This window comes from Anopheles stephensi, chromosome 2, assembly GCF_013141755.1.
Source record: "Anopheles stephensi strain Indian chromosome 2, UCI_ANSTEP_V1.0, whole genome shotgun sequence".
NCBI classification, from domain to species: domain Eukaryota; kingdom Metazoa; phylum Arthropoda; class Insecta; order Diptera; family Culicidae; genus Anopheles; species Anopheles stephensi.
Window position 1 is genome coordinate 80,634,681 of NC_050202.1, and position 14,853 is coordinate 80,649,533.

Here is a 14,853-nt window from a genome sequence, read left to right on the forward strand (position 1 = left end):
TACACAGCTTTTCAGTATAAAACTTTAGAAAGCAATATGCCGTGTGACTAATGGTTTTTTTTAATTAGTGCCTATTAGCTCAACTGCAGGGGTTCAAATCCCATCCCAACCTCCTCCCCGTACGCAGGGCTGACTACTTTGCTAAGGGTAAAACCAGTCACAGAAAGCCAGAAATGGCAGGCCAAGACCTTTCGAGGTTGTAGTGCCACCGAAGAAGAAGATTAGCTCAACTAGACCTTCTTCTTCTTCCTTGGCACTACAATCTCGAGAGGTCTCGGCCTACCATTTCTATCTTCCTATGACTTAATTTTACTAAAACAAATAGCTCGCGACTTCACTGATCCGGTTTGCATCAAAATGCTATACTGCTCTTTAGTGCGGTCGGTTTTGGCATACGCTTCAGTAGTTTGGTGGCCATCCGCTGCTCGTCCGTTGGCCCGGCTGGAATCCATCCAGCGCAAACTCACTCGGGTCGCTCTGCGCTTCTGGAGGGTGGAGGTGGACTACGCTGGACGCTGTGCGCTACTGGGCCTCGAATCGCTGGACCAACGGAACTGCAACGCCCAGAGGCTGCTTGTTGCGGGATTACTAGACAACCGGATCGACTCGCCGAGGCTTCTTGCTGACCTCAACCTATACGTCCCGCCGAGATCGCTCCGGACTAGATCGTTGCTCGACGTGGAGGATCACCGTACCCGATTTGGCGCCTCTGATCCGTTTTTATGTATGTGTCGTGAATTTAACGTCGTGTGTGATCGTTACCAAACGGACATGTCGCGCACCGCGTTTTTAAACTGCATTCGTGGTGTGCGACCCACTCTTCGTTAATTTATTTTGTCCGCGTTTATTCATGTAATGTGCACTTTGTAATTTTATGTTTAATCCCGCTTCAAAAGGGCCTCATGCGGTCCGTTGAAATAAATTATAATAATAATAATGACTTAATTTTACCGGCAGTAAAGTAGTCAGCCTTACGTACTGGGAGGCGGTCTGGATGGGATGTGAACTGCGGCTCTGCCGTGTGAAGACCGGTACCGCTGTCGCCTCGGCCACCGGACCGCCCCAACTAGATTACCAGTAAATGTAATAATTTTCAAAATTAAGTGCCTGAAAAACAATATTCTGTGAATAATTCAAATTCTAACTTTTAAATGCCTGATGATGATTGATTATAAATTCGATACATTTCACCAGGACAATCATCATCAAACTACGCCTTACTACGAACCTTTGATACCCCTGCTAGGAGCTTAAAAATAAAAGTTTAGAATAGTGAACGATCTATATCGCAAATCAAATTATATTCCTTTTAGATCCAGATCACACATAATGCATGATCACTGCCTCCATTTCCACCACATCACACGCTACAGCTTGAACTTTAAATCAAACCAATCTCCGTTTTCCGTTTTGCTACGGGGGCCTCCAAGGGCCTTCAATCCGGAAAGGTGAACGGTTTTAGTAAAGGGGTGGTGAGGGGGGGAGGTGGGGCGGACAGATGGCGAAATCAATTTGTCACCCAAAATCGAAAATGCAAAAAAGCCCCAAACAGCACATATTTCGCGTGCGGTAATAACTTTTGTCATTGACTTCCTTTATTTTATGCAACATCGAACAAACGTGACCGTGCGGGGTGGTATTTGCGATGTGCTCTGGCAAGCATAATCACGCCATTGAACTTGCCCATACACCGTACCGATGCATACATTGGCACACACACACACAGCAAACGAACGTCCGGGTGTTTTGATCCCAATATCGTCCCGGGCTGTGCGGTATGTTTTTGCCTTTCCGGACCTGTGGACCGATTGCACCGTGCCTCGCATATGAATTTATGCCCGGTACGTTGCGAATAGTGACATCGGGTTCATAGCAATTGGGGACAATCGGGTTTGAGGTCCTTTACCGGTGTTTTGTTTTGTTGAGGTTGTTTTTTTTTACCCCCAACTGTCTCAACCCCCGGCTGCATTCCGGAACTAGCTACCAGTTAGAAATGCAAATAAACTCCCACTACTTCACGCTAGTCTTCTACGCCCTGCCCTCCTGCACTCCACGCTTTCAAATCAAAAGCAACAAAGTGAGCAATTGTGGCGAGCTCCACCACACGCTGGAAAAGTTTTGCAACATTTTATTAACTTCACTGCCCTGAAGGGTTCTGCTTCACAGTATCGGTACCCAGGTTGGAACGCAACCGGGAGGCTCCCAGAGGCGAAAACTTAATTACTCGAGTCGGGTTTCAGTGCTCCAGTCCACATTATCACTCAACTCATCCCTGGGAAACGGTATGGGGAGGAGAAGAAGGAGTAAGGGGAGGAAGAAGCAAACGAACGCCCCCAGTTTTTCCTTCCCATTATTGCGATTTAGCGTTCGTTAACCTGGTGATGTGGATCTTTTTTTTGTTTTTGTTTCTGTTGCACTCACTTCCGGCACTCCAAAGGTTGCATTCCATTGGTATGGGGTGTTGGCGTGGGTGCAAACGCTCAATGTTCGCTCCGGCCCATTGACTGTTACGTTTTCCGCATCCATCGGCCGGGCATGGGAGGACGTTGCTCGATTTATTTCCATCCTTGATGTGTACCGTACCGTCGGAAGGACCTAACGGTGGAGAAAAAATAAAACAAAATTCTAAATTCAATGCACTTCAAGCTCAAGGAAGCGACGGTAAAGCGGGGCGGAAATGATAGAATTCATGTTCTAATTATAAAATGACATGGTGCTTGTCTTGATTATTCTGTGTCCATTGTTTCAATTTGTTCTACAATACAAAAAGCGTTCTTTAAAAATGAACGTAATAGAGTTAAAATCGATAGCTGTAGCTAAAAATTGTCACCTACTGTGTTACGAAAATAACTCGCACGAGCGGAAGGCGGCAATGTTTGCCAAGAGCTCTCCGTTCCCGAAACCCTCGGTGGAAAGTAGGTGCCGCACTAGTGCTAATGATAGAAAATGGCAAAAATGTAGGCCGAATTTTCCACCCAAACCCCCCATTGCTAACTCGCACAAGCTTCCGGTACAACCTTCCCAGAAATGCGGAATCGAGAACGATTCCTTGGATTCCACCCAGAAAGGGGCAGTTGCAGCGGTGTAAGGTGAAAACTTTGCAGCTTTTCCAACGATTTTCACTTTTCGCTCGCTCCAGTTTTGCGAACTGGTAACTTTTGGCACCTGGAAGTAACACTTTTGGCCGGAAATTCCAGAGACACCCAGCGACTGGCGGGATCTGTTGGAAAGCGCCGCGCAAGGTGAAGCGAAAACTGTACCAAGAAAAGTTTTCCGATTGCGCTTCGGCCAGCACACGGTGGTGGAATGCGAGAAACTATGCAGACGACCGGAAGCACCATACGGCAGCCATCCTGCGCCGGGGCGAGCCATGGCTGGGAACGCGGTTCTCAGACGCGGCTCGGAAGTTTGCATTACCCCGTGCACGCACGCACGTCACAGTACCGTGACGTGCCGTTTTCACGTCATGGCGAAAAGAGGTTTTTCCTGCCGAACTTTCCCATATGTGTGCGTGTGTGTGTGTGGTCGCGTTCGGAATGGCCACGGTACTGACTAGACACTGGTACGTAATCTACAGACACGACTGCTAATCAGAGCATGGTTTTGATAGGCTACGGGTGGCTTACCGCCATGCACAAACACATACGTACCGTTTCATTGTCGGCCTCGGACAGATTTTTCGGAAATGGCCCATCGCTTACCGACCCTTCTTTTTTGCATAGCAAAACTTACACGAATAACCATTTTCCGATTGAGAACTACTACTACTACCACTACTCCGAGCCTTCAGATTCGTCGTGTCGTAGTAGATGTTGGACCATTTCGGGACACCCGAAGGATGGGCCAATTCGACTGACATCAACACGTGAAGCGACTATCAACCGTGATTGTACAATCACCGCACAGCAACACACTCATACCGATCCACCCTGCAGAATATACAGGGGAATGGATTTAAGTATTAAATAAAATACCAGGCCACCAGAGGCCTCGCCGTCCAAGTCTTCACGTCGCCATTCTGGTTAGTCAAAAGAACTCGGCTATGAAGAGATGTTGTCGTCAGAAGAACTTCGCCATCCTTCAGGGAAGGTACAGAAAGCGGAGTTTTTGGCCACCAGAGGCCTCAGTCGTCCAAGCCTACACTTTACCGCCCTGGTTATTCCAGAGACCTCGCCGTCCGAGGGGCCTTGCCTTGGCCTGGTCGTCAGAAGGGCTTTTTTAATCCAGAAATTGATAGGACCTCGTCTTGCCAGAGGTATGCAGACAGGTTCTATAAGATTCCAAAAGGTCCCTAGAAAGAGACGTTGATTCTAGTCTGTAGGGAATAGGATAGACAGGGCAAAGACAAAGAGATAGAGAGAGAGAGAGAAAGTGTGTGAGAGAGAGAGAGAGAGAGAGCGATTATGAGATTGAAAGCCGGGGTAGAAAAATACAGCAGTCGAGTTGGATTACTCTACGGAAGAACATATCATTCTGTGTCCTTTATTTTGTTTTAGTAAATAAAAAAGTGGTTTGAAAGAACGCGGGCTACCCCGGTCACTACATAGTCTAATAGAAGTAGCCAGTAGTCAGTCTTATGTGGATTGGTACTCTTCTGTATCCTTTTTTTATAACATTGAACTTTAAAAAGCAATATTTAAAAAAAATCACATACCTGATAATAACGCTTTTCCTCCCCTGGTACCTGGTTCGAATGGTAAGCCCCCAACATTTGCCTACGCTACGCGGCAACCACACAAACAAACCCGAGCCGAACATACGCCAGCTATTCCCCTAACAACATTCAGCACAATCACTAGGTTTTTGTTTATATCTAACCTCAATACAGCATAGCGCATAGATAGCAGCAGCACAACACCACCATCGTCGTCGTCCTATTCGCGGTGTCCTGGTGTGCGCCAGTCTGCCTACCCGCCCCCCCCATCCCTACCCCTTCAGTGCGCAACCGGTACGAACGCGTGAGCGAGACCCTAAACCTAGTCTCCATGCTCCGTGGCCGATTTTCAATCATAAACAACATAAACCCCATGCACAACATACACCAATACAGCTTTGGCCATCTTCGCCACCCTTCGGAACATCAAAATTTAAGCCATCCCGTGAACGGCACCACGACGGGAAAGAAATTACATGCCCCGAAAGCAGTCGAAAGGATCACGTTGCCGAGCGCGGATGTACTCAGGCACGGTGCGCCGCATACGGTTTGGGGCCTTTCTTTCACGTTCCGGTACGATCCGTGGCCAACTCATACAAAGTGTCTAGCGCTCGCCCAACGATAGCCACCGGGGTTGTGAGGCATTGGATTATACTACACAAGTGACGGCACGCACGGTTTAAGCGGACGGAACAAGTTGCAGTGCTGGTGTGTCCGCAGGACAATAAAATGTGCAGCAAACAGTGCGGATGGTCCGATCGTAAACGGACATTTAACGTTCCTTTCCCCGTGTACACACCGACACGCACGCGTGCGGTTTGACAAGCCCGAGTGAAAGCAAGGGGGCTCGAAGGGGTGAGGGGGCAAGACAGGAGAGGAAACAAACAGACCCCGTGAACAGTGTGCGCCGCGCCACAGTTTGTGTTCGGTCGGTCGGGAAAATCGGTCACGAAAGTTTTTCGGCATTCAATTGATTTTCACCATTATCCTTCGAAGAACCCGGGGTGGGGGTAGTTCGAAGGCAAGTGACGGAAGTGTGGGGGGGGAGGGTGTATGAGAGGTGAGGAAGGGTAAGGATGACAGACAGAGCAGAAAGAATCACCGTCGTCCTCTGTCTGTCGCTCGTGTGCGGGGGCACAGGTGTATAAGGGAAAGCGAGAGAGAGAGAGAGAGAGAGAGAAAGAGAGAGAGAAAGAGAGAGAGAGAGAGTGAGAGAAACTGGTGAGAAAGGACTCCGCGGGTGGAGTCATCATAAACAACTTTATGAAGCGTATGAATTACAAAAGGTGACTACTGCATCACAACTACACCGACACCGGCAAGGACTCCGAGGGCAGACGTCGACGGCAACGAAGACGAGAAATCAAGTGCCTGTAGTGTTGTGTACGGGGATCGGGATTTTTTGTTTGTCCTCTTGCTGGAGAACCGAACCTCACCATCAGGTGAAGGACTTTTATCCTTCGTTCTGCGACATACAAATCGACCATCGTGCCATCGAAGGCATCTCGCCTCCGCGTTGATTGTCGCCCCAAAGATTCTATCGTTCCGTTTCCTTTCTTTCTGCTATTTTGTTGCTGCACTAGCACTAGAGGTCCACGATTGGGGCCAACGTTGGTCGAGGCTCCCGGCACCGGAAAACGATGACAGCAGCCCGGCCAGCCACCGGACGTATGTGTGACGAGTTCGTACGGCAGACGGCATCGAAGCGGAGGCCAACGTACGGCACCCCGAGGTGAGGTGTCAGACAAGGACGCAGGAGAGTAGGTTAGCGGGGGCAAAGCGCCACAGACAAGCAGGTCACAGCCAGCAGCACCAATGAGTACGCCTAAAATTCGGGGAAAGTCTGCCATACACGATGCCATCATCGGGCCGAGTGCGTCCAGTGCAGCGGCCGTCGGTGGCGGTGCACAGCACAACGCACTGCTCAAGATCGAATCGGTAGTGCCAAAGCTTACGGCCCGTGCTGCCAACGGTCCGGGCTCGAACATTGTGCTCGCCTCGGGACATTCCACACGCTTGCGTACCTTTCATCGGTCCCACAGTACACTGAGCTCGTCCTACCTGCGGAAGGTTACGGCGGCCGCGGCGGCTGATTACAATCGACAACAGCGCATCCATCCGTCCGGACCAGCCCGGCCGGAACCGATCAACGAACGAGGGAGCTATGGACCATCACCACCGCCACCTGCAGCTCCACCCCTATCGCAAGCCCTGCTCGACACCACCGGGCAGCAGCTGCTTGCAGGATACGCTGAAACACCTCCCCTGGACAGTACACTGATCGTACAGAATGGCGTCCCGAGCATTCGAAGATCGCCGAAAGATCGCGAGAAACATCCGGATCGGGTGAATCTCGATCGGAAAGGGCTCAGCTCGATACCGCTCATCGAGGACGAACCGAACCTGCGGCTGCTCTCGCTACAACACAACCTGATCAACTCATTCCACATCCCACCGGAAGCTGATCCGAACAACAACCTACACAACCACCACCACCACCAGCATAATGGTCCGATCGCCGGAGGACATTGTGTGATCAATGGTGGTGAGCTAAAGCCTGCTACCGCACTCTTCCCCGCCAGCAATCCACCCACACCGACCAAACCGTCGCCAAGCGGCACACCGACCAATGGGCCCGTAGCGCCCGCCGTACCTCCCGCCACTTGCTACGGTACCACAAAACCATCCGCCAAACAGTTTCTACGGCAGAAATCGACCTCCCGGGGGCAGCTACTGATGGGAACGAATCTAGCTACGCTAGGTCCACCGGGAACAGTCGGACCCAGCAGTGGTCCGGTCGCGGGAAGCTTTATCCAAAGCAAGATAACGATCGGTAGCAAACAGTCCGCGTCACAGACTGCATCGGTGCCACCGCACCCGCCAGGCCCCAACGGCCCAATGTCCGGTGTCTCGCCACACCTCCAGAAACCGTCTCCGCACGCCGTTTCTTCCTCCACGGGTCCGATCGCCATTACGGCCCAACAGAAAAGTTTGCTCAAAAAGTCGAACAGCTTCATCGGTGGTCCTAGCATGTTCCAAACCGGTGGTCCGAATGGGCAGTCCGCTGCGACCAGCGGCACCTCAGCGAACGGGATGCTGAAGATGCGAGCCGGTAAGTTGCTGCTCGTGCCATCCTTCAGCATTGACAACCTGAGCAACATAACGGAACTTCCTGCCGGTGGAGGCGGTTCCGGTGAGCCGGACTACTTTAACGGTCATTCCAGCAGCAACGGAAGCGCGGGAACCAGTGGCAAAACGACTCCAACCAACAACGCCCCGCCAACGGACTGTGCACTGCCAACGAGCTGTAGCGTGCTCGTCACACGCTACAACCTTAGCAATCTAGTCTTTCTCGATCTGTACGATAATCAGATCGAGAAGATCTCCTGCCTGGATGGGCTGAAGAGTTTGACGGTGCTGCTGCTCGGCAAAAACCGTATCACCGACATCGGGGGGCTCGTGTCGCTCAAGAGCACACTGCGCGTGCTCGATCTGCACGGCAACAAGATCGGCAACATTACGGGCAAGATCAACCAGCTGCAGGAGCTAAAGTCGCTCAACCTGGCCGGCAACGCGTTGCGTCAGATACAGGCGCAAGACTTTGCCGGGCTGTTTAGCCTGAAGGAGCTGAACCTGAAGCGGAACCGGATCAAGAAGATATTCGGCTTCGACGATCTGCACAATCTCGAGCGGCTGTGGTTGTGCCACAACGATCTGCAGTGCGTGGAGGATATGTCGGCGATCGCGAAAGCGATCAACCTGAAGGAGGTAACGATCGAGAACAATCCCGTCTCGCTGGCGGGCGATTGCGTTTCGTTTCTGGTAAGCTACCTGCCGGGATTGGTCTCACTCAGCCAGATGCAGATTACCGAGCAGGTGCGCCGTGCAGCGTCGGCGTGGCGCAAAAACAAGGAACTCTCCGATAGCAAATACTCCAACCTGTCGTCGGACGTGTGCCAGAGTATGCGGCGCGAGGAAATCATCTCGAACGCACGCACCAACTGGGAGCTGCTAAGATCGCAACAGTCGACCGTGATTGCGCGCGGTGCACAGCGACTCACTGCCAATGGAACCGTGTCGAGAGATGCGGATCTGTTGCTCGATACCGCAGGCAGTAGCACTCTGCTGACGGAGCAAGGTACGGCTGCCGGCATTGCTGGTGGGGAGAAATTGACACGCAAGGGAAACGCAGGGAATGGGACGGCACAGGGTAATGGCACTGGGGCACGACCGCTTCGGGTGGCGAATGGGAAGAGAACGGCGGGCCGGAAGCCGTTGGTGAGATCCTCCTCGCAGGATAACTCTAGCTCGCAAGTTTCCGAGCAGGGTGGAGAAGAGTACTTCCGATTGCCACCGATTCTTGCACCGTTTCTGGAACAGACCGCCGCCAAGCCGGGTGCTGGTGATGGTGATGGTTCAGTTACGTCCGGTGTCGGTACGCACGCAGATTCGAGTGTTTCCAGCGGCTTTAGCTCCGACAACGACGAACAGCTCAATCTCGAGAAGGAGATGGATAAACAGACCACTCTGGTGGCGTGCAGTGCGAACTCTACTCCGGAGAAAGAGTCCGACACCGATCCGGTGCCCGTACTGTCTGTAGTTGCCGATGCGGTAGAGGAGGCGACCGACAAGCGAGCTGATCCTGAACCGTCTGCTGACCTCCCCGTACAGGAGGAAAGTACTTTGCGTGGTGAGGAATTAAAGTTGCCGTTGGTGGTGGACGAACAGCCGCCCGACTCGTCTCAAGCACCGGATGAAGCAAATCTCGATAAACTGTCCACCCTATCGACGGTATCGAACAAAAGTGCCTCCGAGTCGGTTATCACAATCGCTTCCTCCAATTCCGACTCCACCGGATCTACCACGGATTCGGGCGGGAGTAGTTCGGCCGGTGGTGGTGGTGGTGGTGGTGGTGCAGGTAGTTCGAATGGACACACCTCATCCCTAACTACGGAACGGGGACGAGCGCACAAAACGAAGCTTACCACCCCCATCAAGCGGTACGGTACCGGGACATTCTCGCGGACGCAAACCGCACGCAACACAACACTGCCCGCCACCGCAACCAGCCTGGCCAATTCGTCCAACCTAGCCAATGGCACGAACGGTGGAACGCTTTCCGCTGCCGCCGGTGGTGCCGCTGCAGCGTATGCCGGAATCCCGAGCAGCAATTACGGACCACCCACCGTCAGCTCCGGCACCGGCAAGTCGGGCAAATCGGGCGAACGCGAACGGGAGCAGGGCGGCGACTATCTGATCGAGATCTGTGGCCGGTACCTGAACGTGTACGGGCTCGGTGCGCTCCGGTTCATCGACAAGCAGTGGAACGTGCAGAAGGCGTGCGACGTCCACACGGTCAAGTTTAGCTACATCAACTTCAACAGCATCACGGCGATCCTGTGCCGGATCAAGGTGCGGTTCGTGAACGCGGAAAACTTCATCTTCCGCGAGACGAACATTACCTGCCTCGGGCAGATCAATGCGCTCGCCGAAAGCCAGGGCATCGCGTCGCTGACGATCGACCCGGAGGGCAACCCGTTGGCGACCCGGGCCTGGCGCAGCTACGCCATCTACCGGCTATCGCACTGGGGCCTCAAGCAGGTGAACGGGGCCGAGGTGACGCCCGAGGAGGTGCAAACGGCCGAGGCCACGTACGCCGGCCTGTCCGATCTGGTGCTGTGGTCCCTCCCGGAAGGGCTTCTGCAGCCGCTGCTGCAGCGGTTGCGGCTCGAGGAGACGGCGCACGCCTCCAAGATGACCGCCAAGGAGTGGCTGATGCAGGCGGACCCATCGCTCAAGAACATCGTCGGCAAGGAGGCCCTGCAGTGGAAGAAGCACAGCACCACCCAGGACGATACGGTGATGCGGGCCAAGGGCAAAGCGTACTTCGCCAAGATGCTGGAAAACACGTGCAACGCGGTAGAGAAGCTGCAGCGGCTCGAAACGATGTGGCCGGTGCTGCTGCTCGAGATGATCCGCAACACGCTGATCGACTACTCGCAGATCGACGTGTACGTCAAGGGGATGCTGGTGGATCTGCTCAAGTAACGGACCACCGTGTTCAGCCGCCTGTTCGGAATGGTGTCATCAGCTCAGCTGGACGTGCCCTGCCCCCCAGACTCCCGGCCACCAGACATTCGTCCCGATTGTAATCGTAATCGCTAAGTCGTTCGCTATTCTTTACCTCCCTCCTTTTTGCGTCTTCGAAAAGGGAAGCGAAGCGGGCCAGATTTTCTAGTAAATTGATTGAACCAGCTCATTGTGCAATAGTAGCATAGCAAGTGGCACACACTTTACTTTACACACTCTTCCGATTCCCCTTCATCCCGCCAGCCAACATTGAACGCGACATTTACGAACAAGTCTTTATTGTGTAAAATGCAAAATAAAAGCACACGACAAAATGCGCTTCGTACGCGTGTGGCGGGTTTCCTTCGCTTATCACATCACCAGCCCATTACAGATGGAGCACCTGCAGAGACTTTTTCTTTTTCGCCCTCTTGTCCTTCTTCTCCTTTTTGCTGGGTTGCGTGTCGTCACCGTCCTCGAGAACCGCCCGATCGAGCTCTACGTTCAGTATGGCTTCGCAGCTTGGATACAGCACGAAATCGCTCGTCCGCAGTGGTCGCTTGCCGATCAGCTTCACAATCGGTTCCTGGCGCAGGGCAAGATCGAGCGATTGTTGGTGCGTGAGCTGGTTGAAGCGCTTGGCAGGGATTTTCAGTATGCAACATTCGGCACCGTTTATCTGCAACGAGGAGCAGAAATATTAAAGTAAGCAATAGAAAGAAAACGTGCACCGAAAGCGTACCTTAAATGTAAGATCGAGCGGGAACTCGTCATCGATCTCGGGCCACCGTTGATCGAACACCGTACCGTCCCATCGCAGCTCACCGCTCGTATCTTCCCGCGCCGCTCGGTTCGGTGCCGTTGCGAGCTGCTCCCACAGTTCCGCGGCAAAATGCGGTGCCATTGGGGCGAGCATGATGATCTGTGCGGCAAGGGCTCGTTCGTACTGTCGCCCGAACATGACCACATCCGGCGGTACACGCCGGATAGCGTTCGTCAGCCCTTGCATCTTCGAAATGCCCACACTCAGCTGATGCGAATGCCGATAATTGAAGGTCACACCAGCGGTAAAATAGTTTCGAGCGTCCCACAGTTTGTGCTCGTGATCGGTGAACGCTTCCGTTGCTGGAGGTTTGGTGGTTGCGGGATCGATTTTTCCTCTCAGCTCCCGGAAATCGTGCAACGTCATCCAGAGTCGATTCTGCCAGTTCAAAATACCCGGGAAAGCTGCAAAGGAAAGGCGGGCTCTGTGTAGAATTTGTATTGCAATCGGCTGGCGCGTTGTTACCTACTTGCTTCGGACCAGTTACGATGGGAAGTCGGTGCCACGTCCGCTAGCAGGATCAGCCGCAGCGTGTCGCAACCATGCTCCCTCAAAACGTCCAGCGGGTCGACACCGTTTAGCTTCGATTTGGACATCTTCTCCCACAGCATAGTGACCGGTTCGCCGGTCGCACGTTCGATCGCTTGGTTGTGCTTCTCGTCGACCACTTCAACCTCCGCCGCTGGAATGTACTTCCCGCTGCTACCCACCCGATACGACCGACCCATCACCATACCCTGTACGAGCAGTCGCTTGAATGGTTCCGGGCTGGGAAGCAGCCCCTTACTATGCAGATAGTGAGCCACGAAGCGGGCATAGTAAAGGTGCAGCACGGCGTGTTCCTTACCACCGACGTAAAGATCCACCGGCATCAAGCGGTGGGCTAGTGCACGATCAAACATCACCCGCTTGTTGTGCGTATCGATGAAGCGCAGAAAGTACCAGGAACTGTCGACAAACGTGTCCATGGTGTCGGATTCCCGGCGACAGTCCGTCCGCTGGCAGGACGGGCATGCTACGCTTAGCCATTGGACGTTCTGTGCCAACGGAACTCCGACGGAATCCGTGGGCAATCGTATCGGAAGATCTTGCTCCGGTACCGGAACCGGACCACAGCTGGGACAGTGAATAATCGGTATCGGAGTACCCCAAAACCGCTGCCGTGAAATAAGCCAATCGCGTAACTTGGAGCTGACGGGATGTCCACCGATTCCTTTGCTGAGCGCTTGTTCAAGAATGTCCTTAGCGGAAGCGTTGCTTTCTTCCTTTGATGTTGTTTCGAATGCTAAATTTAAGCCAGTCCTGCTGGCTAGTGTACGATTTTGCTCGCTATCAACTGCTAGGTAAGTGTCGCATCCTTCCGGGTAAGGTACCTGTTCCGTTACAAGCACCGGAAGTGCCTCTTTCGTAAAAGGATTCTTAATGGTGACATTTTCTAGCACGTATTCGTTGCGTTTAAAACTGTTCAAGAGATTATCGGGATGAACAGCAACGAAAAGGCTCTTTTTAAGTTCTTCCGGGTCACGGGTCCACACGGAAACAGTTTTCACCTTATGGTTTCCATCCAACGGCAGCTCGAACGCGTAACCCTCACACTCGCCGATCCAGTGACGCTGCAGCTTTATGATATCCTTCCAATCTTCTAGCCCAGGATCATTTAAACCCTCCAGCAGTGGTTTGGCAAATGCCGTCGTTCGGATGAACCATTGCCGCAGCACCTTTTTCTCTACCTTCGCACCGGACCGCCAGGAGCAACCGTTATCGTCGACCTGTTCGTCTGCTAGCACCGTTTCATCGACCGGATCCCAATTTACCAGCGCCTCCCGTTGATACGCCAGCCCATCGCTGAACAGCATCAAAAACAGTTGCTGTGTCCAGCGATAGTATTCCGGCTGGCAGGTGGCAAATTCTCGCTCCCAATCAAAACTGAACGCAAGCATTTCGAGCTGTTTGCGCATTTCGGCTATATTCCGGTGGGTCCACGTGTCTGCCGGTATGCGACGCTGTATGGCGGCGTTTTCCGCCGGCAGCCCGAACGCATCCCAACCCATCGGATGCAGCACGTTAGCACCGTTAAGCCGGTAAAACCGGGCCATTGCGTCGCTGATTGTGTACACGCGGACGTGGCCCATGTGCAGGTTACCGGAAGGGTAAGGAAACATAGCCAGCACATAGCGCTTCGGTTTGTTAGCCTCGACCGGGTCGAACCGATAATCACCCAGCTTGTTATGCCACTTCTGTTCCATCTCGTGCTTCATTTCGGCTGTTAACTCCCGGCAGGTCTGTAAAGCGAAGGGTAGCATTAAAGCATTCAGCTACATTTGCTGCCGAAGCAAATAGTTACCGTCAACTCTCGCACGGTGGAACAAAATTGTCTTTGCCCTTTTAGCCATCGTCCTAAACATGATATGTGAGGAAAACGCATATTTTACAATCACACGCCAAATCACAACAAACTTTTTCGCAAGATGACATAACTCGAGACAAACGTCAAATGGATTGCTTGATCGATTTTTGAAAAAGCGAATGAGAGAATCACAACAAAACGACCAATAACCACGTGGAAACCGGCATCAGCTGTTCAGTTTGATCGATTGTTGTTGTACACAGCGTCGTGCATCTCGCTCCCTCGTGAAATGGAACGATCAACAATCAACAAAAAGCTACAAGGAAAATATTTCTACCGGCATTGCAAAACACCCTAAAATTGAAACCAATAAACTTTTCCGAAAACACCTTGGAGCGCTATCAGAAGAATCAATGATTTGTTTTGAAGAATTTTGTAATTCAAAACGACGTTTCTTAGTACCAATTTTGGGCAAATAATGGGAGAATTATGAAAGAAAATAGCTTTTTTGCAAACAAACACTCGGTCGTTGATTTCAATTTCAATGGTCTAGCGGTTCAACAATGTGTTCAATCAATGGAAAAAAATGATCACAATAAAAACGAAAGGAATAAAATAAAAGTGCATTCTTCCTTAGCAGTATACCAATTTGGAATATTTTTTCAATATTTTCCGACGCGAACAATTGTCAAATTACGCGTTTACTATACCAACTTGGCTGATTCACATTTTAAATTCATCGTTTCACAATAATCCAATGAACGAACAAATTTTGTTTTACAGTTAAAACGCCAATAATAACGTCAAATTTGCTTATGCAATTTTATTTGTGCAATAAATCATTCAATATCTGGCTCCTTTTGTGCATCATTCTTTACCGGTACGAGGAACGCAGCCGGCACCTTCCGATTCCGACTCTTCGCCAAGGTTATATGAACAATCGGGCCTGTCACGCAAGCC

At 52.0% G+C, this 14,853-nt stretch overlaps 2 protein-coding genes across 4 annotated transcripts; one reads left to right on the forward strand and one right to left on the reverse strand.

The window, feature by feature from the left end:
• Positions 1-4,984: 4,984 nt before the first annotated feature.
• On the forward strand, positions 4,985-10,962 carry LOC118505504. Of its 3 annotated transcripts, none has more exons than XM_036041372.1 (2): positions 4,985-6,096; positions 6,238-10,962. In XM_036041372.1, exon 2 carries the CDS (start codon positions 6,470-6,472, stop codon positions 10,700-10,702), a length of 4,233 nt encoding a protein of 1,410 aa, XP_035897265.1. In that variant the 5' UTR covers positions 4,985-6,096; positions 6,238-6,469; the 3' UTR covers positions 10,703-10,962. The 3 variants fall into 3 exon arrangements, with proteins under 3 accessions (XP_035897265.1, XP_035897266.1, XP_035897267.1); XM_036041373.1 differs by having other exon boundaries at positions 4,985-5,940; XM_036041374.1 differs by having other exon boundaries at positions 4,985-5,227.
• Positions 10,963-11,004: 42 nt separating this feature from the next.
• LOC118505508 (probable leucine--tRNA ligase, mitochondrial) lies at positions 11,005-14,041 on the reverse strand. Its single transcript, XM_036041393.1, has 4 exons — positions 13,891-14,041; positions 12,016-13,828; positions 11,466-11,950; positions 11,005-11,402 (listed from the first exon to the last, which is right to left on the reverse strand). The coding sequence occupies exons 1-4, from the start codon at positions 13,969-13,971 to the stop codon at positions 11,112-11,114; spliced, it is 2,670 nt and encodes an 889-aa protein (XP_035897286.1). The 5' UTR covers positions 13,972-14,041; the 3' UTR covers positions 11,005-11,111.
• Positions 14,042-14,853: the final 812 nt, after the last annotated feature.

Coding starts and splice junctions, on each gene's coding strand:
- LOC118505504 (XM_036041372.1), top strand. CDS start 6,470: ATGAGTACGCCTAAAATTCGGGGAAAGTCTGCCATACACGATGCCATC.
- LOC118505508 (XM_036041393.1), bottom strand. CDS start 13,971: ATGCGTTTTCCTCACATATCATGTTTAGGACGATGGCTAAAAGGGCAA. Junction 11,951..12,015: donor TCGTAACTGGTCCGAAGCAA/GTAGGTAACAAC, acceptor TTTCCTTTGCAG/CTTTCCCGGGTATTTTGAAC. Junction 11,403..11,465: donor CGCTCGATCTTACATTTAAG/GTACGCTTTCGG, acceptor TCCTCGTTGCAG/ATAAACGGTGCCGAATGTTG.